We start from the raw sequence: 25,161 nt of genomic DNA, 5'->3' as shown, positions 1-25,161 counted from the left end.
GTGACGTCAAAGATGAACGCTTAACCCAGGGATGGTCTTCACCATGGGTGTGCACGAGCTGCGCATGTGTTTTGATTATGGCTTTGTCTGTGTGGCCCTGCCACTTTCTGCAGTGCAGCTATCAGGAGACGACTGTTGCGCTGAACCAGGCGTCCCGAGTTAATTAAGGAGCACCTGGGTTGCGTGTCTACTCCTGGCTTACGGCTGAAGGCGTCGGCTGCAGCATCCCTTCCCGCTTCCCCTAAAATAAATCTAAGGCTCTGTCGTTTTGGTTGGTTGATTTTTTTTTTGCACTTTTAAAAAGAAGGTTTCAAGCAAAACATCAAGAACCAAACACAGTGTTCTCGGGTATGCAGCAGAGTGTAGGGAGGCTAAATATGGTGAGACAGCCAGGGAGGAGCCACTAATACCACCGAAGAGGAGCGAGCGAGCGCAGAGAAAGAGTCTTAAGGGTTGCTGACTGCCATTGGCTAGTGCACCGGGGAAAGGAAAGGCTTTGGAAACTGGTAGCTGATCCCTTGCCAGACTCTCGTGCCCGTTTCGCCTGACAGGCAAGACTCATTCTGCCCCTGGCCACCCCGCTGTGGCCACTTTTGGAAAGGTTGGTCACCACCACCTCGTTTCTCACTTGCCCCTTTTGCTTCTACTCTTCCGGGAGGAGGGCTTCCCCGAGCCCCCTGCTGACGAACCAGCCGATGCCGCCATGGCAATATTGATCTGTCCCTCTTGGATCTCCTGCCTGGTGTCGGCAGGGAGGTGGTTGATTTTCTGCTGCGTCTCCAGGTAGAACATGACATCCCGGAGCTGCTCTTGGACTTCTGTGATCTGCAGGTCTTTCTGCTCACACGTCTCCTTCAGCAATTTCTCCTCGTCCTTCAGTTTGTTCTGAAGCAAGATCTGGTTGGCTCGCAAACATTTGTTCATCTCCTGCTCCTCCTTCAGCTCGGTGGTGAGCTTGGACACCTTGGTGCTCAGCTGAGTGTACCTGAAAGACGGAGAACATCCTCAGGAGATTTGCATTTATTATTATTAATAATAATAATTATTATTATTAATAATAATCACTGCTAAGCCAAGCAACTTCCCTAGAAGCAGAATGGAATAACCCGAAGGCACCAGGTGCTGAGTCAAGGATTTCTAAGAATCTCATTTAAAGACAAAGCAAGTTTCTAGTCCTTAGCGTTCCTGGAAATCTTGCTCTGCATCAGTGCCAACCAGGCACTGGGATGTTTTATCAATTCAAGGGTCCCCTGTAACATTCCCAAACCAGGAAAAGGTAGCAAGGATAGCAGGGGCATTAGCGTCAAATGCCATTGGCTGTCTCAGAGACTGGAAGCTCCCTTCATAATAAAGGGGGAAGCTGAGACCCCACAGCCATCTGGACCGCCCATGACTGCCTCATGCAGTAGCTGGGGGACCTGAATTTTCTTGTTTTCCTTTTCCTGCCCTGTCCCCTTTGCCTCTCTTAAATCACAAGCTACAAATCTAAATGGGGAGTGGGATGCATGGATGGAACGGTAAACAAATTAGAATGCAACTCTTCTTTGGAAGAAGTCAAGTTCCGAGAAACAATTGCAACACACACGTACTTCCTTTCGACGGACTGCTTCTCCTTCAGCAAGTCATTCAGTCTGTGCTCGAGCGAGTCGCATTTCTCAATGGTTTCTTTAAATTTAGTCTTCATGTTGTTAATCTGTTTGAAAAGAAAGGCGTTTCAAGCAGGCCAGAGTTCGAGTGTGTGTCCTCAGGACAAGAACTGCATTTTCTGGAGCCATTTCTAGACACTGGCAGCTCCTGGGGGCTGGGAATAAACTGAATAAGAGGAAGAGAGGCTGAGAGGAGGGGAGAGCAACTGGCGTTTTAATCCTCAATCTCTTCCTCTTCTGAAGTACATGTGGACCTCGTTGCATGCGGTCCCAACAACACGTGGTTCCATGTAGCCACGGTCGGGCAATGGAGACTTGACCTCAGTATATGCGGTTTTTAAAAGGGTTAAAAAATCTGTGTATCTGCAGTTCCTAGGTGGCCGGAAGTGACTTCAGAGAGCGAGGGTGGTGTAGTGGTTAGAGTGCTGGACTAGGACTGGGGCGACCCGAGTTCAAATCCCCATTCAGCCATGAGTCTTGCTGGGTGACTCTGGGCCAGTCACTTCTCTCTCAGCCTAACCTACTTCACAGGGTTGTTGTGAGGAGAAACTTATGTAGTACACCGCTCTGGGCTCCTTGGAGGAAGAGCAGGATATAAAAATGTAATTTATTATTATTATTATTATTTCCGGCCACCATTTTGCTGAAAGGAGCCATTTTGTGACTCTAACGCCCTGTAATTTTTTAATGGTAAATTGTCAAAATGGGTGGTTTAGGAGGGACACTACTGGGCAACTGGAGACCTGCAGAGCACGGTACGGCACTTTATCTATAGATTTAATTCTCTTAGCCGACATGCTTGCCCAGGATTTGGCGGGGGAACTCTGGTGAGAGTTCCTGGCACTGGGCGAGAGTTCGGGGCAAAAAAAAAAAAAAAAGCGGAGGATGGTTGTGGCAGGCCGCAAAACGGCCTGAGGCGGTGGCCTCGGGACAGCCTGACCAGGCCGCTGGGGGTAGGACGCGGCGGCAAAGCCCGGCCTGGCTGCTGGGGACGGGAGGCGGCGGACGGACGGACGGCAAGACAATAAAGTGGCGGGGAAGCAGCGGAGAGACTGGAAAGGGGGTGAGTGGGAAAGAGAGAGTGGATCAGGAGGCGGGGGGGGGGAACAGCCGGCCCCAAATAGCACACAGATGCTCTGTGCGGGTCGGCTAGTTGCTATTATTTCTGCCTTTTAAAGCACTTTTTTCACCTCCCGGAACGAGAGTTGCCATGTCCCCCCCCCCCAAATTCTGTGTTTCACCCAGATTCTAAGCATCTCACCCAGATTACTTAGCCCACCCAGATTCGCCCGGATTTTAGCTTTCTTTTTTTTTAAAAAAAGCTAAGCTCTAGCCCTTGTAGAAGCGGAGTTACGGAGCAAAATGTAGTCACTATTCTGCTAAAAAATTATTTTCAAGCCAATTTACATAATATGCAAATTAGGCACCTGGATTTGGAAAGCCAGAATATGGCAACCCTACATCGGGCAGCAGTGATATAGGAAGATGCTGGAAGGCATCATCTCATACTGCACAGGAGGAGGCAATGGTAAACCCCTCCTGTATTCAACCAGAGACAACCACAGGGCTCTGTGGGCGCCAGGAGTCGAAATCGACTTGACAGCACACTTTACCTTTACCAGGAACCTAAGTCACCTAATGGCGCAGCGGGTAAATGACTTATTTATTTATTACATTTATATCCATGCTCTTTCTCCAAGGAGCTGTACATGGTTATGTTTATTCTCTCAACAACCCTGTGAGGTAGGTTGGGCTGAGAGAGAAGTGATTGGCCCGGAGTCAACCTTGGCTGACTAGCAAGCCAGAGGTTGCCAGTTGGAATCCCCGCTGGTATGTTTCCCAGACGATGGGAAACACCTATATCGGCAGCAACAATATAGGAAGATGCTGAAAGGCATCATCTCATACTGTGCAGGCAGAGGCAATGGTAAACCCCTCCTGTATTCTACTAAAGACAACCACGGGGCTCTGTGGGCGCCAGGAGTCGACACTGACTCAACAAGGCACACTTTACCTTACCAGGAACCTAACCCACTCCCCACCCACTCAGTTCCTGTAGCCTCAATGTCTTGTTATCCGTGGTTCTGTTATCCGCAGTTGTAGCCAAGCATGGAACCTCCGTGGATAACAAGGTCCACCTGTACACTTAAGAGAAGCAGACGGCCCAAAACGGAGTCTTCGCATGCCTTGCTGGATGAATGGAATTTGTTCTTTGTGGTGTCTGAGAATTAACTGCGTGCAAAGGTCAACAGCCCCACCGCACAGCCGTTAACATTATGACGGGGCAACAGAGAGCCAAGAAAAAGGCTAGAGCTACACGCCACCTAAAAGGCTGGTACTGAGTTGAAAACCACCACTGGCCATGCTGCTCTACGAGCAGGCATCTACACTAAGGGACTGGCCACACATTGGAAGATGCGAGGTTACTAAATATCAATGACAACTACAAGCGCCCATAAAATAATAGCAATCGGTTCCAGGAGGGGGTGTGGACCATATGTGCTTTGCATAGTATGATTTCTGAAATCAGCAGCCAATGAAGATGACACATTTTGCCTAATCGCATCTGGCTTTTGTTTAGAAGATAGTATTTTCTTAGGTTGTGCAATGTGCTCTCCATGGATACAAGAGGATTATCTTCCTTGGAAGCCTTCAGGAGAGCCTTCAAGACCCATCTTTTTATTGATGTATTTAATCAGTTATATACCACCTGAGATATACATCTCTAGGCGGTGTATGCAATCCAAATATAAAGACTGGCTTTTTATATATTTTTTAGCCTGGCTTTTAATGATAATTAGTTTTAATTTAAATATTTCTTGATTTTAATTGCTTTATTATGGGTTTTTATTTTTTAATGTAAACAGCCCTGAGCCACTTTAAGAAGGCTGAAGTGGTGTTCTACTTTAGGAAGAACAAACAAAATAAAAATATTGTAGCTACTGTTTAGAGGATGGTGATCATTCCGCAAGTCATGGACTGTACTAAGAGACTTGCAACCCTTTCACAAAGGAGTCCTGGAAGTAAAGTGTATGTATCTGGCAATGAAGTGCATATTTTGAAATGGAGTGGTTATACTGTATTTTTTCACATGATAGTTACAGTTTATAATACGAGACGTTTTGATATGTTTTAAATAAAAATGTATTTTGTTAAAGTGTTATAATAATTGTTTAGAATATATATTACAAGATTTAAGAATTAATCCTTGATTTCCATAGAGAGCTGTGGTGTGTTGCATGATCAAGGCTTCGTTCCTCCTTTGTTGTCAGGCATCTACAAACCCACTTGCCAGCTCGCCAGTGGCAAGTAACTCCAACACCACACAGGTCTCCTCCCCAGAAGTTTCATTTCTGAGAAGGTAAGAAACCTACTGCTTTGTCAGAGAGGGCTCCCCTCATTTCTCACCCTCTCCATCTCCCAGTGCAAATGACAGAAGGCCCTCTTCTCTCCTAGGCCACTTACAGTTGACACTGGCTCGTTTGGTGGAGACCCAGGGCTGGGCTTTCTCTGTGGCTTCCCTAGGGCTTTGGAATCAACTTCCTGCTGAAATAAGAGCATCTCCTTCTCTGTTTGTTTTCAGGAAGAACCTCAAGACCCTCCTGTTCTCTCAGGCTTTTAATTAGAATTAATGTTAATAATTTTAAAAACTGGTTTTAATAATTTGATTATATTGTGTTTATTGCCATCATGTATTTTAATTTGTGACTTTTAAATATTTTAAGTTTTGTACACCACCTAGAGATATGCGTATCAGGTGGTATAAAAACCATGAGAAATAAAATAAACAAACAAATAAAAGCCCTCTGCCTGGGATCTGAAGGAAGAGAAGGGAATCCTCACTGTCCAATCACCATGGTGGTGCTGCTCTCACAGGCTCCTCCTCCCTATCTGCATATGGAATCCCCATTGTCCAATCACCATGGTGCATGTGGTCTGTTACCTCCGATTGGTAAAGCACTGTGTGGGTGGGGCTTGCCATGTACATCCTTAGCCTTTTATATATAAAGAAAAGACGACAAGAGGAAAGGTCCCTGCCCCAAGGGACTGACAATCTAGAAAACAGACCACAAAGGAGGCCACAGAGGAAAGGAAAACAAATGGAGGCAGGGTGAAGGTGAAGAATGTGTGATTATTTTAACCACACATACTTGAGCTGAATTACAGTAGGGTATCAGGACACCCACTGGCCTGCTGAAATATTCCAGAGCAATAACTCAAGGTCCCAAATGTGTTGATGCAGAGACTGCAAAGAAAGAGCATGTGCACAGAGACTCGTGTCTGGGCTAGCGCTCAGCACCAACTCTGATGGTTAAATGGAGCCTCCATGTTCAGAGGCAGTATGCTGAATACTGCCTCTGAATACTGATTGCTCTGGGGAGCAACAGCAGGGGAAGGGCTGTTGCTGCTTTCAATCAACTCCTCTAGCAATTCAGCCGCAGTTACTCAGAAGTAACATATGGCGAATTGAAGGATGGAGACTTCACATGCAAAACCAGAGCAAGGATGATCCTAACAAGAGCGCCAGCAAGTTCTCCAAGATGTGCTGCCTTTTTATAGTACTCGATAGTGCTAAAAAAAACACCCAGCCACCCTACAACAGTCCTGCCGTGAACTGGGCCAGTTTTTAGCAGCTTTGCTTTGGACAGTTCTACTTTTAAAAAGTATTCCACCGAGGGTTTGGCTAGAGGGTTTGGTGTTAGCCAACGCAGCCGAGAGAAGCAGTGAATTTGCATATAAGTTGCTGGCATGCAGAGAGTACAGTTCCTCTCGGAATTCCTGCCCAGTCATTTGAAAAGCTTGCATTTGGAGGTTTTGCTACAGTAAGCAAGGGATCACATGACACAGTTCTATTGACATAAGTCCTCAGTCTCACACAAAGCAAACAAAGAGAGAGGGAGAGAAACCACCCCCCACCCCTCTGGGGGCCTTGGTTTCCTGTTTCAGGGGTGGGGGGCGAAGTCTATGCAAGCAAGCAGCTTTGCTTCCTCTGCCAAGCGACCATGTGCCAAGGGTCTGACCTATGCACCAAGTGGGGGTGGCGAGGGCCTCTTGCCTATTTCCACCCAACTACAGCCGTCAGTAGGGAAAGCCACATGTTCAAAGAAAAGAGTGGAAGCTGGGAAAGGCCAATTCAAACAATCATAGGAACATTTAAAAAGCTGCCATAGATTGAGTCAGACCATTGGTCCATCTAGCTCAGTGTTTCTCAACGTTTTTGGAGTCATGGACCAGTACTTTATTCGTGTGCAGTTTCCACCCCCAGACCAGCGGTTGGTAAGGGGGTTGCCCCCAGACCAGAAGTTGGTAAGGGGGTTGCCCCCACCCCAGACCAGAAGTTGGTAAGGGGGTTGCCCCCACCCCAGACCAGAAGTTGGTAAGGGGGTTGCCCCCACCCCACCCCCAGGCACCCCCCCAAAAAACAATTTCGGGCAGCTCATTTCAGGGTAGCCCTCGCTGCTGGGTAATGTTCATTTCAAGGAATCGAAATGTACGTTATCCAGCAGGAAGGGCTGCCTGGAAATGAGCTCCAGAGAGCCCCCGCCAGCCCAAAATTGTTTTTTTGGGGGGATGATTTTTGTTAGTGATGCCTCTTGGACCAGTAGCCAACACCTTGTGGACTGGTTGAGAAACACAGACTAGCTCCAGGGATTCTCAATGTTGGGTCCCCAGATGTTCTTGGACTTCAGCTCCCATAATCCCTAGTCCCAGTGGCCTTTGGTTGGGGATTATGGGAGTTGAAGTCCAATAACATCTGGGGACCCAACATTGAGAATCCCTGGTCTACACTGACTGGCAGCGGCTTCTCCAAGGTTGCAGGTGGGAATCTCTCCCAGTCCTAACTGGAGAAACTGGGGAGTGAGCTTGGGGCCAAACAGATGCCCTACCAGTGAGGTACGGCCCCATAAGAACATAACACAAGAACAGCTCTGCTGGATCAGGCCCAAGGAGGCCTATGTAGTCCAGCATCCTGTTTCACACAGTGGCCCACCAGATACTACTGGGGAGCCCACAGGCAAGAGGTGAGGGCATGCTCTCTCTCCTGCTGTTGCTCCCCTGCAACTAGTATTGAGAGGCATCGTGCCCTATGGGGAATTATATTTCAGTGCTCCCATGTTGTCACTCATCCAAATGCAGACCAAGGCAGACCCTGCTTAGCAAAGCGGACCATCCATGCCCACGACTGCAAGATCAGCTCTCCTCCTCCAAGGGCTGAATACATATGAACAGACACAACTGCCTTATACTGAGCCAGACCATCGATCTACTCAACACAGTACGGACAGAAGCTGCTTCCAGGTTCTCGGGGCCCTAGAAGGCCTCAGGGTCAAGCTTCGGGTTCCCACAGCAGCAATTATAATGACAATGGCTTGAGAGTTTGATCAAGAACCCCCATAGTGAGGGGGCACCACCTAATCTAAAGATAAATTGTGCCGTCGAGTTGGTGTCGACTCCTGGTGACCACAGAGCCTGCCATATGGTTTTCTTTGATAGAATAGAGGACGGGTTAATCATTGCCATCTCCCGCACAGTATGAGATGATGCCTTTCAGCACCTTCCTAGATCGCTGCTGCCCGATATGGGTGTTTCCCATAGTCTGGGAAACATACTAGTAGGGATTCGAACCACAAACCTCTGGCTTCGTAGTCAAGTCATTTCCCTGCTGTGCCATTAGGTGGCTCCACCACCTAATCCAGGTGACCCCAAATCCCCTATGCCTTCCAGAGCTTAGTCCTCATGTCAGAATCTCCAACCAAGAGGGCAGCAAACTTCCTGTGAAGGAGGCGTCTAATACCTTCGATTCTCCCTCCAGTTCAGCTGGAGTTTTCTCCCGACTTGTTACCCAAAGCGATCAGAGTGCTAGTGTGGATGTTTCAACAGGTTTGCAAGGAAAAAGAGGAGCCCTTCTGAGGTCCTCCTAAGATCCAGGGGACCCCAGCCATGGATCTTCAGGTGCTGTTGGAGCACAACTCCCATCATCTCCAGCCACAGGACAGAGGCCATTGTAACTGGGGGTGATGGGAGTTCTACTCCAACATAAGGGGATACAGGAGGACCTCGATATCTGCCAATTCACATAACTGCAGTTGGGTAACAGACATCCGACCTCGGCATACACGGAGGGGGGGGAATGTTGACCGTGCATATCTGCGGGTCAGGGGTGGCTGGAAATGACTGGAGAGAAGTTCCGGCCGCCATTTTGTGTTTCGGAGTCATTTTAAAGGGGGGGGGGGATGTGTGTGGCGATTTCTGGCTGATTTGGAGGCATTCCAGGGCACAGGGGGAACAGCTAAGTATGGCAAGCGGCTTCCCCCTGCATCCCGCCTCCGGTGAAATATGATGCTTTGTTGAGGTTTCCTCCCAAACCCCCCCATGACTCAATATTCGCCATTTCCATATCTGGTTGCACCATGGAAGGGAACCCCCACAAATATTGAGGTCCTCCTATATATGACTCAGACCCTTGAGGCTCTGTATTGTCTACACCAACTGGCAGTAACTCTCCAAGGTTCCAGGCAGGAGTCTCTCCCCGCCCTCCCTGGAGATGCTGCCAGGGAGTGAATCTGGGACTTTCTGCATGCAAAGCAGATGCTCTGCCAGTGAGCTACAGACCTTCCCCAGACACTCTGTCAATGTAACTTAGAACTGTCTACTCTGACAGAGGCTCTCTAAGGTGCCAGGCAGGAGTCTTTCCCAGCCCTCCCCTGAGAGGCTGCCAGGGATTGAAGCAGGGAGCTTCCGCATGCAAGGCCGATGCAAGGTTGGGAATAGGGATGTGCAAACCAGCTCGACGTCAAACCAATTCAGTTTGACGGTTCAAGGCCGAACCATTCCCTGTTCGGGCCGACCCCGGACCGAACACCCCCCAAATTTTTGGTGGGGTTGCGAACGTTTTCCTGGCATAAATAATAAATATTTTCGGGGAGTTGCTGGAGGTGGAGGGGGGGTCTGCAGAGGTCCCCCCGCACTGTGGGCTTTCTATATGCTCCCCTCCAGCCAGTTTGGCCAGCTCTTCAGGCCACGCAGAGGCCAATCGTGCAGACGCACAGCCTCCAAAATGGCCACCCCGACGAGCAGGGAAGGCCAAAAACTGGCCAAGGAGCAGAAGAATGTTTGCGAACCCCCCCTGGACCGAACTGAACTGAGGGTTCGAGGGGGTGCAGGACCGAACTGGCCCGGTTGGGTTCGAGTCTGCTCCGGACTCGAACTGAACCAGCCGATTCCATGCACACCCCTAGTTGGGAACCCCAGTCTGGACCAGCAGATCTAACCGTTCCCCTCCCTGGAAGGTTTAGACCATCCTGTGAAAGATGTGCAGGCCTGGCTGGCCAGGGAAAGACAGTCTGATGCTGCCCAAGGAACCTTTATGCTTCGGCTCTGGAAGCTACAGCCATGCTACGGGTCCCCCTAGTGGATGCTCCCGTCCTAATGGACAGTTCTGGATTCCGATCACTCCCACAGCTGTGGGAGAACAAAAAGTTGATTCAGTGTTTATTCAGAAAAAAAAACTGGACATCTACTACATCTACATCTACAGACCTACTCTGGCAGCAGTCTAGGATTCCTTCCAGGAATGTGTGTTTGGGGAGGTGTTTTCTAGTTGGTGCCTAGACTCTTTTCCTGTTCTCATTTTTCCTGCCTGACAGGTTTGCTTTCACTCGAGTAGCTGTATTTTCACATTTTGGTCCCGCCGTGGCGGTCCCAGTTTGGTAGTGTTTTCTCAGCTGTATTATCTCCAAAACTGAGAAGGCATCGCCACCTGAATCCTACCCTTCCCCCCGCCCCCACCCAGTGCCATGGAAGTCTGATGATCCTACAAGCCATCTCTTCATGGGAAGGGACACCCTATTCTCTCCAAGGAGTAGGGCTGGGAGAGATTCCTGCCCAAAACCTCAGAGAGCTGCAGCTGCTGTTCAGGGTAGAGAATGCTCTGACTCCGTACGAGGCAGCTTCCAACGTTTCCTGGGATGGGCCCCATTCCGTGAAAGAGCATCTGCTTTGCATGCAGAAGGTCCCCGGTTCAATCCCTGGCAGCATCTCCGGGTAGGGCCGTGAAAGCCTGAAACCTTGGAGAGCTGCTACCAACCAGTGTAGACAACATTGAGCTAGGTAGACCAATGGTCCGACTCCTTAGAAGGCAGCTTCCTATGTTCCTAATCCTCGTGGCGAGTCCAGAGTTCTGCTTTGGATGCAAATGGTCTCGAGTTCAGCCCCTGGCATCTCCAGATAGGGATGGAAAAGACCCTTCTCTGTCTGAAACTCTGCCAATCAGTACTGACAACACCAAGCTGGACGAAGGGCTGGCTCAGGATAAGGCCGCTTCATGTCCATGTGCTTCTCACTCTACTCCTTCCACATGGATGTATGTGGAATGGAGGAGATGCATGCTTTCACTCAGTGCCTCCCAGACCAACCCAACCGGCGTTTTCCAGTCTATTTAACCAACCCGGACACAACTGAGCTGCCACACGCTCCAGGAGAGGAAGAAAACCAAGCTGGGTCCTCCAGTGTCCCACAATGCATCGCGCAAGCAGCAGAGAGGCAGCCCTTAGTTCATACTGCAGCTCCACTCTGCCTGGCCTCGCTAGCCACATGGCTGCTGGCTCCCAAGAAGGGTCTAAAAAGCAACAGCAGTGCAGATAACCCAAGGCTGTAGGATGGCTCTCTTGGTCCTCCCTCACTTTTAACCAGGGTAGCAGATCTGGGCCACCCAAGTTCGGAACGGCTGGGTGAGGACGACTCTTGGTGCCCCAGACAACCACAGATCCTTGGGTAAACCCCCTCCTACCCAGGAATCTATGCCCACGAGGACAAGTTCACTCACTCAGTGAAGCTTGACTTAGAGCTCCTCCTCCTGCGTGCCCTCCTCACAACAGACAGCTGCACTATCGGCCCCATGAAGGACTCACACTCACCTCTTCAGCAGTATCCTTTTCTATCCGGACTATCTTGTTCTCCCAGTAGATCCGTTGGGATTCCAGCTGACTTGTTAGCAAATACGAGTACTGTGTTGACAGGGAAAGGAAGACACAAGGGTGTCACACAGTTCACGCAACAGAAAATGAGCTCCTGTGGAGACAGCTCTGCTCCGTTTGGGAGAGGGACTCTGTCTGCGCCAGGGAGAGGCCAAGAATTCTGCCCTAAAAAGAGTTCAGAATCTGATTTCCTCAGCTGTCTGGGCTGTTTGCAACCAGACCCAAATTTCTTTGGGAAATAGTGCCAGACTCAAGTGGGCAGATCACATCAAATCACAGCAGCTAGGAGTGGGGTACGGCAGTCACCTCCAGTACTCCCTCTAACAGGGATTTCCAGATGGTGTTGACTACAACTCCCATAATGCCCAAGCAAAAGCCACTGCAGCTGGGGATTCTGGGGATTGTAGTCAAAATCTGGGAATCCCTGTTAGAGGGAACACTGGTCTCCACCACAAGTCACAGGGAGGTCAGCAGAGGACACGAAAGGGCTAGCCAGAAGTGAATCTTTCAGCTCATTCGCTGGGGTTCCTTATCCACCCACCCCAGATTGAGTCGGGTAAGAATTGGTGAATTCCTGAATAAAGGTCCAGGGGCATCAGAAGCTCTTAATGGGATATCCGTTAAATGAGCTGGAAGCAGGGGAAGAAAGAGGAGGAAGAGACTGAAAGCCAAGGCGCTTTACCTCCAGCTGTAAGGCATCGATCTTCTCCTCCTGGCAGATGTCCCCCTCACACTCGTACTGGACCAGCTTCCCATCAGTCTTACTGGCCACCAGCCGGTGGACGTAATTGTCTAGAGAGAAACACAACACACAGCTGGTCGCCTTGTACACACTGCCTTCGGCTTGAGAACTGCATTCAGTGGAGGGAGCTCTGAGGCAAACAAGAGTGCAAGTACCTCAATCACCCCTCTGCCCCCCTCCACGCCCCGAAGACGACATACAAGAGGAGAAAAGGCCCCACTCCGATGAAGCCCCTCTGCTCAGGCACACAGGAGGTGGCCTGGCCAGGTGGCAACAGGGCTGGGAGAGTGGACGGATGGGAGGGGAAAGACATTTTGGCCAGAGAAACCCGGGGAGATTCCTGGTACTGTTTTAGTGTGTCAAGCTAATTTGACTGAAAGGCATGATCTGGAACAGGGATTCTCAGTGTTTGGGTCCCCAATTTTTTTTTTTTTTTTTTTTTTGACTTCAACGCCTATAATCCCCAACCAAAGGCCACTGGGGCTGGGGATTATGGGAGTTGGAGTCCAATAACATCTGTGGACCCAACGTTGAGAATCCCTGATCTGGAACACCATAATTCCAGGCCCCGGAGACGACCACTCAGCCTGCCCTCGCGGCCCATTGCCTCACACAAGGAAAAGAGGCTGTCCTGCTCTCAACCTCCCCCATAGGACAAAGTGCATAAACGGCAGTAGGAACAGAGCAAGCGGCTTTACACCGAGTCAGGCCATTGGCCCATCTAGCTCAGTACTGCCTACACTGACTGCCAGCAGCTGTCCAAGGTTTCAGGCAGGAGTCTCTCCCAGCCCTATCTTGGAGATGCTGCCAGGGATTGAACCTGGGGCCGAACAGATGCTCTACCACTGAACTACAGCTCCACAGAGATGAGCCCGGACTGTTCCGGAGGCCATTCTACAGGCCTCCGGACTGGTCCGGACATTGGCGGTTCGGGTGATTGGGCTGGGGGGGTTCCTTTAAGAGCGGGGGAAGGGTTTCCTTATCCCTCCCGCCACTTCCCCCCTCCGGCACCTGTAGTTCTTTTAATAATTGGGGCGGCAGGATACCTCCCTGCTGCCCCTTCTTATGTTTTGCTGCTGCCGGCTACGCTGGAAAAGGCTTCAATAAGCCTGTAGCGTGCGCGCTTCACGTCTCCGCCAACACGCATGCACTACAGGCTTATTGAAGCCTTTTGCAGTGTAGCCGGCAGCGGCGGCGGCAGCAAAACATAAGGGGCGGCAGGGAGGTATCCTGCCGTCCCAATTATTAAAAGAACTACAGGTGCCGGAGGGGGAAAGCGGCGGGAGGGGTTTCCCCCCCGGCTCTTAAAGGAACCCCCCAGCCCAGTGCCGGATCGCAGTTCCGCATTTCCGTGCACACCTCTACAGCTCCATCTCATGGGGATGAGGATCTATCCACCTCCATAGTGCCAACAACGACCAGCTTTGCCTGGAGATGCTGCCAAGGATTGAACCTGGAACCTTCTGCATGCCAAGCAGATGCTCAACCACTGAGCGGTGGCCCCTTCTCCCTGGTAGCGCTCAGTGACATTTCTTGTGCTCGCCAGCACTTTATCCTTCCTATGGGAAATGCCTGTGCCCGTTTGAACAATGTTAGACTGCCCCCTTGGATTCATAAGAACATAAGAACAGCCTGGCTGTATCAGGGCCAAGAAGACCCCATCTAGTCCAGCATCCTGTTTCACACAGTGGTCCATCAGATACCACTGGAAGCCTACAGGCAGGAGTTGAAAGGGGCATGCCCTCTCTCCTGCTGTTGCTCCCCTGCAACTGGTACTCAGAGGCATCCTGCCTTGGAAGCTGGAGGTGGCCCGCAGCCCTCCGATTAGTAGCCGTTGATAGACCTCTCCTCCATGAAGTTCTCCAAGCCCCTCTTGACGCCATCCAGGCTGTCACTAGAGGAAGCTACATCCGCAGACAGGAAGTAGCAGGGTCTGCCAAAGAGACTGATGGGAGATTGAAAGCTACCTTTTGGCAAGAGACGGCTCAGCGCCTGGCCACTCTGGGGCCAAGCACGGCTGTCCCTCAAGAGGCCCAAGGGAAAAGCAGTACCTCCGGCATAGTCCCAGACTCTGTGGTTGGTCAGCTGCATGGCGTAAGTGTGTTGAGTCTCCTCAAAGTGCTTGTACGCGTGGCGGCTCACGTAGCGTCCACATCCGATGTGCCCACAGATCAGGCATATCCAAAGGTTCTGCATGACAGGAACAGAGGAACAAAGGAATCTGCCATATACTGAGTCAGACCATAGGTCTATCTAGCTCAGTATTGTCTTCACAGACTGGCAGCGGCTTCTCCAAGGTTGCAGGCAGGAGTCTCTCTCAACCCTGTCTTGGAGATGAGTTAGTGGGAGGGGTGCAACGGAAGAGACACTCAGGCAACAAGGGAAGCTTCCACCCCTGGGGGAAGCAAGAGAAGAGGGCTTCCTCAGGGGCAACAAACCTTTGCCTCTGCTAACTGGGTGAAGAGGCACCTTTAAATGTGGCGATCCTCTTTAATGAGAGGGGGGAGCAACTGGCCTTCTCCATCCCCAGCACAACATCCCTCCAGGGGCTGTTGCTGGTGTCTAACTTATGTTTCTTTTTAGATTGTGAGCCTTTGGGGACAGGGAGCCATCTTATCTATTTCTCTGTGTAAATCGCTTTAGAAACTTTTGTTGAAAAGCGGTATATAAGTATTTGTTGTCCTTGGGGGCAACTACAACCCCGAATGCTCAACTCCCTTCCAGAGGAGAGCCATTTGACCCCTTTCGTGATGGTTTCTTGTTGTCACTCAAAGGCTTTTCTGTTCCGACAAGCATGCAACTTGGCTCCTGCTTGATGATTGTTTGTACTCCCCTCTGGTTTGCGGGTCCAGCTCTGCCAGTCATTTTAACTATTTGGAGATTTTATTGTAATTTCTTTTGCATAGATTTTAAATCTTGCAGATTGCCTTGAGTGCTCCTTTTTGGATCGGAAAGGCAGGGTCGAAAACAAAGGCTGAAAGCTGGAACAGTTGTGGATGCAGGCACCGTGATGGCTAGAAGGCATCTGCATCAGGGGAAGGTTAGCAGGACCTAGTTGGCCAACATCCACACCTAGCTCAAGGCTAGGAGTATTCTTCTTAAAAAGGAGTCCATATTCCAATTGCTCCTCATTCCAGTTCCTCTCTCAGCAAGATTGCAACACAGCTCAGGATTAGCAACATAGAAAGCTGCTTTATACCGAGTCGGACCATTGGTCCATCTAGCTCAGTATTGTCTACACAGACTGGCAGCGGCTTCTCCAAGGTTGCAGGCAAGAATCTCTCTCAGCCCTATCCTGGAAATGCTGCCAGGGAGCGAACTTGGAACCTTCTGCATGCAAGCACGCATCTGCTTTTCCCAGAGTGGCCCCATCATCCCCTAAGGGGAATATCTCATCATGCTCGCACATGTCGTCTCCCATTCAAATGCAAACCAGGGCAGACCTTGCTTAGTAAAGGGGGCAGTACATGCTTGCGACCACAAGGCCAGCTCTCCTGCCTTAACTGGCTAGATTGAAGCAAGTGGTTCACCAGAGCAGGGCTCCAGTGGCAGAGCTGAGTCTCTCTCCGCAGGGAAAGGATACCAAGCTAGCAAGAGCAGCCATCACACCAATTCCAACTGCCTCCACCCCTCATCTGCCACTCACTTCCTGGACTCCGCACTCAAAGCACTTATTCTCTTCCACTGGCTCTGGCGTCTGACAATATCTGCACACAGGACACCTGGAGAGCCAGAGAAGAATAGAAAAAAAATGTGAGAAAATTTCCAAGAGGCAAAACGAGCTAGGCAAAGGGTGGCCAACCAGTCCCCTAGCTACACACTCAGTACACTTTTTATCCAGCCTGTAGGGTTGGATTTCACAAAGCCCGGTTTCATCTCGAGAAGCTTCTAAGCCCTCCAACTTTGGGCTGAGGACAAAATCAGAACTGGCTCCGTAAGCCACCTTTTCCCGTTTTGCCTCAGAGACTATTCACTTGGATCGCTTCTTGGTTGCATGGAATGACAATGCCAACCAGCCTTCATGGAGGGTGCTCTCTTGGGCGAATGCAAGGTAACCCAAGACCTACTATCTCTTTCCCTACCAAGCCATCACAGGGTGTTTCTCAGAGCAAGACATGATGCCTTACCATCAGCAGTTCTATCTGGAAGGCTTTGGAAAACTCCCTTGGCCAGTCGGATTTGCCCTTGTGGCTCAGGTGAGGTTGAATCTGTCCACCATGGACCGTTATGTTCTTTTTATAATGATAGTCGGCGCAGTTTCATTTCTCTTCTGCTATCACATTTTCGCGGCCGAAATGACTTTTATGTCACACTCCTTCTTGCAAATGAAACCTTTTATCACCTACAACGTTGTCAAATTTTGTACGGCTGCTGTTAAGATCTGCCAACACCTAACCTCTAGCCCTACTTTCTAGATGCCGTTACAAGAGGCTTCTATGTTGGTGCACTTTGTATGATCGAATTCTCATCAGAATGTAGTATTTGTTTGTACATCTGATCAATGATCGCAATAAAGCTATTCATTCATTCAGATAACCCAAGAATCTGCTCTCAGAAGCTCCTGCCTCAACTGGCCACGTGAGCTGACCTGTAACGACTCTGGGGAGCTTTCAGTCTTTTACTTAGTAGGGGAAATGAATTTTGACCAGTCAAGGTTTCTCACTGTAAACTGGCCTTCCTGCAATGAGGGGCAAAAAAAAAAAAAAAATCCCCTATGACAAGTTACACTCCAAAAGCACACCACCGCCAAACACAGACTGCCGATCGCCTCCTTACGTGGTGTCTTCCCACCGCTGCAGGCATTGGCTGTGGAAGCTGTGGTTGCAAAGGGTGGTGAGAATCCCGTTGACCGACTCATCCATTCTCTCCAGGCAGACGGTGCACTTGGGAAGCTCAATCAGGTCCATGACAGGAAGGCTGGCTCCCTTTGTAAAGAAGAAGGCATATGCATTTCTTAAGTCATGTATGCAGCTCATCACACATTTCAGTTTTGCTTTGCAAGCTTCAGCAAGAGAGAGGCGATGGCAATTAAAGATCTGAAGACACATTTGTCAAGCCCCAAGGGCACGTACCCCAGGAGGCGAGGACAAGGAGCAACCAAGGAGAGAAGCCCAAGAAATAAAGATCTTACATCTTCCGACTTGAAGACTTCCGCCCTCTCTACGTAGACCAACTGGCAAACATCCTCTTCGATGGAGTTAAACTGGCGGCCATTGCAAGCCATGTAGAAGCTGTCTGCATCAGCCTACAGGCAAGCCAAAGGAAAGAGAGATGGAGCCCAACATGGCAAAGCATCGGGCAGAGGAGTTCCCACCCAATAGAAAACTAACGGAGAGCACCCACATCTCCCTGGCTGGTGACATTCCAAGTGCTACCTCTTTTAAATCCTTAAATGGCTTTGGGACTAACATGCCTTCAGGACTGCTTCCTCCCACCCAGATCTGCCTGGTTACTATTCCGGAGTCTGTCTTTGGGTCCCATGCAGCATGGGAGAGGGCCTTTTTGGTGATGGACATCCAGGGTCTGGTGCACTCTCCAATTGCCCTGCAGCTACCCCAATGTCCTTCCAGGGCTAAAGACCCTGTCCTTTGGCCACACCCTTTTGGGAACTGGTGTGGCCAGCATTCCTCTCTCCCCAGAACTGCCTATCCCTTTGGCATTGTGTCAGTTGGCTCATAAGCATGCAGGTAGGGCTTATGTCTTTTTGCAAAGCCACATCAGTCCGTTAAGACACACATTAACAAATGTGTCTTAAACACAATTCCCCACCATTGTCATTTGTAAGAGGCCAGTGAAGCAAGACAGGCTTTGTCAGCACTCTGACAAAGTGTGCTCTCTAGAATATTCAGTCTTCCAGAATCCTCTGAAAAGCTCAGGAATCCCTCAGCAAGCAAGTGGACAAGGAAAGAGGTCTCGGAAACTTGACATCATGGGACCATGTTAAGGATACCAGCACCACATGTTGTTAAGGATGATCTATGCTAGGTGCTCTATCAGCGGGGTGAGGGGGAGGAGAGACAGTCTCAACAGGTAGGAGGTCTTCCCCTCAGCACTTTTCTGGGCTCTAGAAATCCAATGGCCACAACAGTAGCCCAAATACCAGAATCAAGGCACACATCCCACCCTGCCAGAGTGGAGTGGAGCTTCTCCCCTGCCCACCCCCACCCTGCTTCAAATGAGTATAATCTTAGTCAGTTTTTGCACCCACCCACTTTGTCTCAAAGGTTCAGAAGGGGAAGCAGACCCAAAGTGAAAAACAAACACCTAGAGACATTCTTTGAGTCATGGCACTTCAAAAGACAAGATGAATGAGTCACTCTGCTCCAGAATTAGAAGTTCACAATGGTAGTTTTACCACTAGTTGACAGCTAGATGTGCCCCAGTCACGGTACACTGAACACTCGGCGTAGTTCGGTGTCAAAATGGCCAGTGTTTTCCCTGGGATGCATTGCATGGATAATTCTGGACTTACGCAGCTACTTCAATTCTCCTGGACAGACACAATAACTGGATAAAATGCCCTTTACAAAAAGCCTAAGGAGCCTTCTATTGGGAGGAAAGCATTCACACTTCAGCCAAGATAGCCTTTGGTATCTCTCAACTTTTACCTGTGTACTAAATTTGATCAGCACCATGTATTGGTTGGGGGTGGAGTCTCGGATGATTTTCATGTGTTCAATGACTTCATAAAAAGGAGCTACAAACTTCATGAGATCATGGCTAGTCATCGTGGCAGGGACCGTGAGGATACACAGCATGGCGCTGCGCCTTACATCTTCTTTTAAGGAGGTCATCTTGCTGCACAAATCAAAGTGAGAATTATAAAGTGCCATCCATGTACGCGGTATGTTACAAAGAATGAAAAGTCAGGTCCTTGCCCCTAGGGGCCTACAGTCTAGAAAGCCTAGAGAGGGCATACCCTCAACTCCTGCCTGTGGCTTCCAGCAGCATCTGGTGGGCCACTGTGTGAAAAAGGATGCTGGGCTAGATGGGCCTTGGGCCTGATCCAGCAGGGCTGTTCTTTTATGTTCTTAAAAGGGGCTTAGACAAATTCATGGAGGACAGGTCTCAATGGCTACAAGCTACCTCCAGTTTCAGAGGTGGGATGCCTCCAAATACCAGTTCGGGGCTGTTCTTATGTTCTAAAGTGACACGAGAGACACCAAAGGTAGAAAGAAAAATGGAGACAGGGATAAACTGGGGGGAAATATACAAATATCTAATGTAGATGTACTTAGACTGTGTTAGATTACTTGGACTACTATGACCCGCAAACTATATGAGAAGAAAAACATTTTCTTACTTTGTCTTGTAGAGGTGCATGATGCCATGAACTATTTCAACAGATGGATTGCCACTGAAAAAAGAAATCTGGTCTGGAAGCTGCTTCGAGGGAGAATCTGGTGCCGTTCCAACACCCCCGTTTTGGCCATCTTGCTTACTTCGGTCCTCGGGGGAAGAAGCCTCGGAAGCTTTACCATCTTCCATTGCCGCTCTCACCTCGTCTTTTTTTACAAATCAAGGAAAACGTAGTTAAACTACTGTGAGGGGAATCCGCTTGCAAAATATTGTTTGCATACATAAGGAACAGCAATGCATTCTTTGGAAACTATGGAGCCCAACAAATTGTGGCTTGCCCCCCCGAAGTTACCACCAGAAAACGTTTACATTAGAGTCAACAGAAACTATTTAGGACCGTGTTCTCCTGTGTTGCTGGACCCACTTCTTGTGGCTTCCTGCTCAGAGCTAGCTGAGGTCTAGGAGCAATTGGGAGCCTCCATCAACACTGTAGCTCCCTAATTGTTTGTTGGGCCCATGCAAAGTTTCCGCCACAGCTGAATACTCTGCACAGCCCCCTGGCACCATGGGGAGGAGACCAATCCCATTGTGCAATTCTGTGCTTTGTCCAGTACTGGGGGCCTCCTTCAAGGGAAACAAAGCCCTCTTGAACCCTTGCACCATCTTGGAAGGTGTGCACAGCATCCTGGGAAGCGTAGCCCTTCCCAGGGTTTTCTTCCTAGAGCTCTTAAGAGAGGTCTCGGTATCTCTTCAAGGGCCCTCCCAGCACTGAGAACAGTACTAAGCAGAGGTAAGCACAGTGGGAAATGGCTCTCAAACTGAAGGCTTTTGTTAAAAATGGCCCTCGCTTGAAAAACAGTGAAGACCACAGATTTAGGTGTTTGCAAAGGGCATGGAAATTGGCTCACCAGTTTCTTTAGCCATAGGATGAGAGCTAGAAAACCATCAAGAGATCATCTAGTCATAGGGCTGAGTACTGGATGTGACCAAACATCCCCAGCAAACACTTTTGACTCCGTAACTCAGGTCTGATCACCCTAGAAATATGCCATTAAGGCTCTAGTCATTGAAAACTTGCCCCAAAGACATACCAACATTCTGGGGAGCATCAACACATGTCAGTTTAAACAATGTCCGGGAACTTTGCCTTGCAAATACATCCACAAACGTTTGAAGCACATTAGCATTTTTACTGGCCTGGCTCTCCCCAATCAATAGGCATTTGGGGGCACATCAAAAACCAAGAAGAAAAGGAACCAACTCTCTTCCAGCCTACACACGTTTCCCTGTTCGGTCATCTCTAGAGGCTTCCCTTCCCTGCCATAATGAGCAAGAAGCCAGCTGGGCATCAGATATGCAGTAAGGAGACTGCTTGTGTCATCAAACACACAAAACTGCCTTTGTCTTAAGAGTCCTTCCCTGATATTTGCTTTTGTACATTTTCTAGAAAGGTATTTGGGAGAACAAACTGGCATTTTGGAAGTACCTGTATTGGGATTAATAGTCTCAATGATCATATCTGTCATCTCCCTGCGGCCAATGTGCTGGTGAATGATCGCTGCTCTCTCCACAGGCGCCTTTCCTTCTAAGCAGGCTGTGGCTGCCACTAGCGATTTCTCCTGGATTTTCTCATCAGACATCTCAGTGGCTAAGGAGAAAAAGCGATTCATATTGCTATGACAGCTGCAGCACAACAATTCAAGCAACAAGACCAGCAAACCCTCCAAAATGATAGCCATTAAAGGCTATTAATGCATAGAGCTTCTTTGAAGCTTCCTTCCTCTGTCACATCATGTATTCATCATTTGAACTACTGCACACGTATGACCTAGTTTAGTCAATCTCTGAGTCATTGTGTTTTTGTATCAGATAGGTACAAATTAGGCCAGGAAGTACAGCACTGTACAAACACAGATAGGTAGCCCCCCCCCTTTTTTAAAGGATAATTTATAGAGGTGGAATCTAATTAAGCTGCCTACTGTGGGAAGGGCTCTCTTTACTTGGGTGGGGTCTCTGCAGGACATACTCTTCCTGCTCAGTTTGTCACACTTCCGCCCTCCTTTTCTGCCATTGTTATTAATCTCTTACTACTTACATTTGTTTACACCAGGGGTTTCCAACCTGTGATACTCCTGATGTTACTGAACTACAAATCCCATCATCCCCAGCCACAGTAAATTGTAGTTGGGGATGATGGGAGTTGTAGTTCAGCAATACCAGATTGGGACCCCCTGGGTTACAGTGTGCAGGAACTAGGGGTGGGTGTGGTTTTACTCAGGAAGCAGAGTCACACACACACACACACACACACAAACATACACACACACACACACACATCCTATTCTCTCACTAGCTCATATTGTTCAACATGGCACAGATTAAAATTAAAACACACTTCTGTATGCGCAAACTGTTCTCGCATGAAGAATCACTGGCCTTCATATACACTCATACTCAAATATTACTTGTTCCAGAAGGGCTCTGCCTTACAGTTTATTTTGCAAACATCAGCTTGCATAGGACTGTTTATTAATAAACAGCTACTACAACTCCTTTTAAATAGGCCTTAAGAGCACTTATTTGGCATGGGGGGCTGTATTTTTCCCTATGCAACTCTGTAATGCAAAAAAACAAAAAAGTGTAATCGCATAATGGATGCAGTTGTATTATAAAACAGCTGCAGCACCTCAAAAATGCTCAGCAACATTTAATGTCTAGAAAGCTGTGCTTGGGGTTGGGGGAGGAGAAACAGATGGGGAAAAGCTAGCAAATGCACAAAATATTTCCAAAATATCCCCAGGTGCCAAATCTGGGACAGTAATTTACAGATTTATATGAAACTGACTCGTGTTAAATTAGATCGCACAAGATTGTTTTTTCCAACCAACTGCCACTTTCCAAACATCCAAGTCAGCTCTGCCACCTAAAGTCCTTTCAGCTAGAGACTACTACTTAGATTTTCTGCCTAATGCATCTTAGATCTGTACTGTTGAGTTGCTGTTTATTGAGAGTCAGTTTGGGAGTGACAATGGCAGAAGATTAAGCTAAGCCGATATATTTAACTACTATAAACACAATGCCCATTCCTTATTTATCCAGCCTTCATCTCCTGCCCCTGCCTGTTACCACCCCTGTGTCACGTTTTAGACTGTAAGCTCTTGAGACATGGATCCCCTTTCTTTTAGCTCAGAAAAGTTTAGCTCCACATATATGGAGGCTCTAAGTTTTATGCTGAGAGCCCTTTGGGGACAGGAGGCCATCTTATTTATATATTATTTATTTTTCTACATAAACTGCTTTGAGAACTTTGGTTGAAGAGCGGTATATAAATATTCTTAACAGCAGCAGAGTGGACTGAATTTGATGGTATTATTCTCTTAACAGCACACCACTTTAGAAAATTATGCTGAAGGAAACTTTAAGTTTTCTTTATGAAATCAGAAACCTAGACCTAGGGAGCTTTACAGACCATTTAGCCCGACCCCTTGCTCTGTGCAGGAAATCCAGAGCTAAAGCATCGCCAACCTCTGTTTGAAAAGCTCCAACCTCTGTCCAGCCTCTGTTTGAAGAGCTCCAACAAGGGAGAGCGCACAATTTCCCCCTGCCCCTGCCAGGAACTGGTTCCATTGTCAAAGTGTTCTTAAAGAAGCTCCTTTAAGTTCAACCTAAGTCTGCTCTCCTGAAGCTTACACCCATTAGAGCAGCGGAAAACAAGACTTTGCCCTTTTCATATAGACGTGTTCATGCATCTATCTAGGATTTCAGCTTATTTAACACAAGACAGACTCTCACATAGAAGAGTCTTCTCCCCCTTCTCTGTGACAACACTTCAGTTATTTATCAAAACACATATATTATGTGTATGCACAGAAAGTATGTCGATAGGAAGTAACTAGACAGCCAGGTATCAGAAGACTATAAAAATGAAGCTTTCCACTTTATTTATACACACACAAACAAGCTTTAAGTGCCAGGCATTGCTCAGGCTTTTGTAGCTGTACCAACTGTATATCCATCTGTGCAGGGTGATTGTCAGGTTCCTGGGTACCCTATGTTACTTGTAGGGTCCTAGGAAGTCACTTTGCCAAGTTTGGTTCCGGTAGCTCAAAGTGTGTGGGAATGTATAGGTTACAGGGAAACAGACATTCAATTCCATACATATTCAATTATACACACACACACACTCACCCCAAAGCAAATGAAGAAGGCAGAAGCCAAATCACCCTGCACATTATATTGCTGTTTACTCATCAACAATAAATCTCTACAATCCCTTTTAACAAACAGCATCCTTCTGGGATCCAGGAGATACTTGTATCGAATTGTTTGCAGCTTTAAAAATTCTCTTTCTCCCTCTCCATCCATCTACCCTGTTTCCCCGAAAGTAAGACCTACCCCGAAAGTAAGACCTAGCAGTAATTTCTGGTGTACCTACCACTAATTGCCCTAGTGCATTTTTGGGGGCTAAAATTAATATAAGACACTGTCTTATTTTTGGGGAAACACGGGTATCTATCCAGACACACACACTCACTCACTCCCCTCTCCAGATATAAATAAATAGGGTTTCAATGAAAGCCTTGGGAAGGATATTTAGATGCCATGACATGACTATACCTACAGATATCAGAATTGTTTGGACAATGGTTTCTCCCCATGGCACCCTATGGATGCAAAAGCTGGACTTTGAAGCAGCAAGAGAGGAAAAGTATTGCCGCTTTTGAACATTAGTGCTGGAGAAAACTTTTGAGGAGACCATGGACAGCCAGGGAAACAAACACATGGATCATAGAACAAATCAATCCAGAATTTTCACTCAAACTATCCTACTTCAGGCACATTATGCGAAGATCTAGCTCCCTTGAGAAGTCCATAATGCTGAGGAAAGTTGAAGGAAAGAGAAGAGAATGACCAGCAGCAAGGTGGATGGGCTTCATTACAACAGCCATGAATGCACCACTGAGAGACCTTAAAAGCCAAGTTGAAGACAGATCATCCTGGAGAAAATCTATCGATGTGGTCGCTAAGAGTAGACACCGAATTGACGGCACTTAATCAAGCAAGCAAGCAGATAAATAAACCAACCCTAAGGCTGGGACAGGAACCACGAAAGGGCTGCTGCTCCCTCTCGTCCTCCCGCGGCCCCCGATTTCCAATCTCCTCAATTCCACTCCGCGAAGACCCTCCCTCCTGCCCGCCTATTCCTCCCCCCCCTCACTCCTCACCCCTCTTTCCTCCTCCTCCTCCTCTCCACCCACCAGCCGCGCTGAAGGGGAAGCCGCCCGGCACGGGCGAAGTCTCGGCCAGCTCCAAGCGAAGGACGACCAGGGACACACTCATAGGGCCCGCCCTGGGAGGGCTCCCGGGCCTGCGGGGCCCGAGCTGTGGAGAGAAACGGGATGCAGAAAGCCCAACTCCGCCGCAGTCGCCTCAGACGACGAGCCACTTCCGCCTCCTCGTCCTCTGACCCTTGACCTCACGCACGCCGTAGTGGGGT

General features: G+C 48.7%; 1 protein-coding gene across 2 annotated transcripts; it reads right to left on the bottom strand.

Moving 5' to 3' along the window:
- Window positions 1-481: 481 nt before the first annotated feature.
- On the bottom strand, window positions 482-25,159 carry BRAP (BRCA1 associated protein). Of its 2 annotated transcripts, none has more exons than XM_053279803.1 (12): window positions 24,890-25,159; window positions 21,151-21,312; window positions 19,669-19,870; window positions 18,974-19,163; window positions 17,497-17,610; window positions 17,142-17,290; window positions 16,012-16,087; window positions 14,417-14,555; window positions 12,306-12,415; window positions 11,564-11,653; window positions 1,590-1,693; window positions 482-985 (listed from the first exon to the last, which is right to left on the bottom strand). In XM_053279803.1, exons 1-12 carry the CDS (start codon window positions 25,002-25,004, stop codon window positions 625-627), a joined length of 1,812 nt encoding a protein of 603 aa, XP_053135778.1. In that variant the 5' UTR covers window positions 25,005-25,159; the 3' UTR covers window positions 482-624. The 2 variants fall into 2 exon arrangements, with proteins under 2 accessions (XP_053135778.1, XP_053135779.1); XM_053279804.1 differs by having other exon boundaries at window positions 24,923-25,157.
- Window positions 25,160-25,161: the final 2 nt, after the last annotated feature.

Source organism: Hemicordylus capensis, chromosome 15 (assembly GCF_027244095.1).
Source record: "Hemicordylus capensis ecotype Gifberg chromosome 15, rHemCap1.1.pri, whole genome shotgun sequence".
NCBI lineage: Eukaryota > Metazoa > Chordata > Lepidosauria > Squamata > Cordylidae > Hemicordylus > Hemicordylus capensis.
The sequence above is the reverse complement of the archived record's forward strand: the minus strand, read 5'-3'. Positions and strand labels throughout refer to the sequence as shown.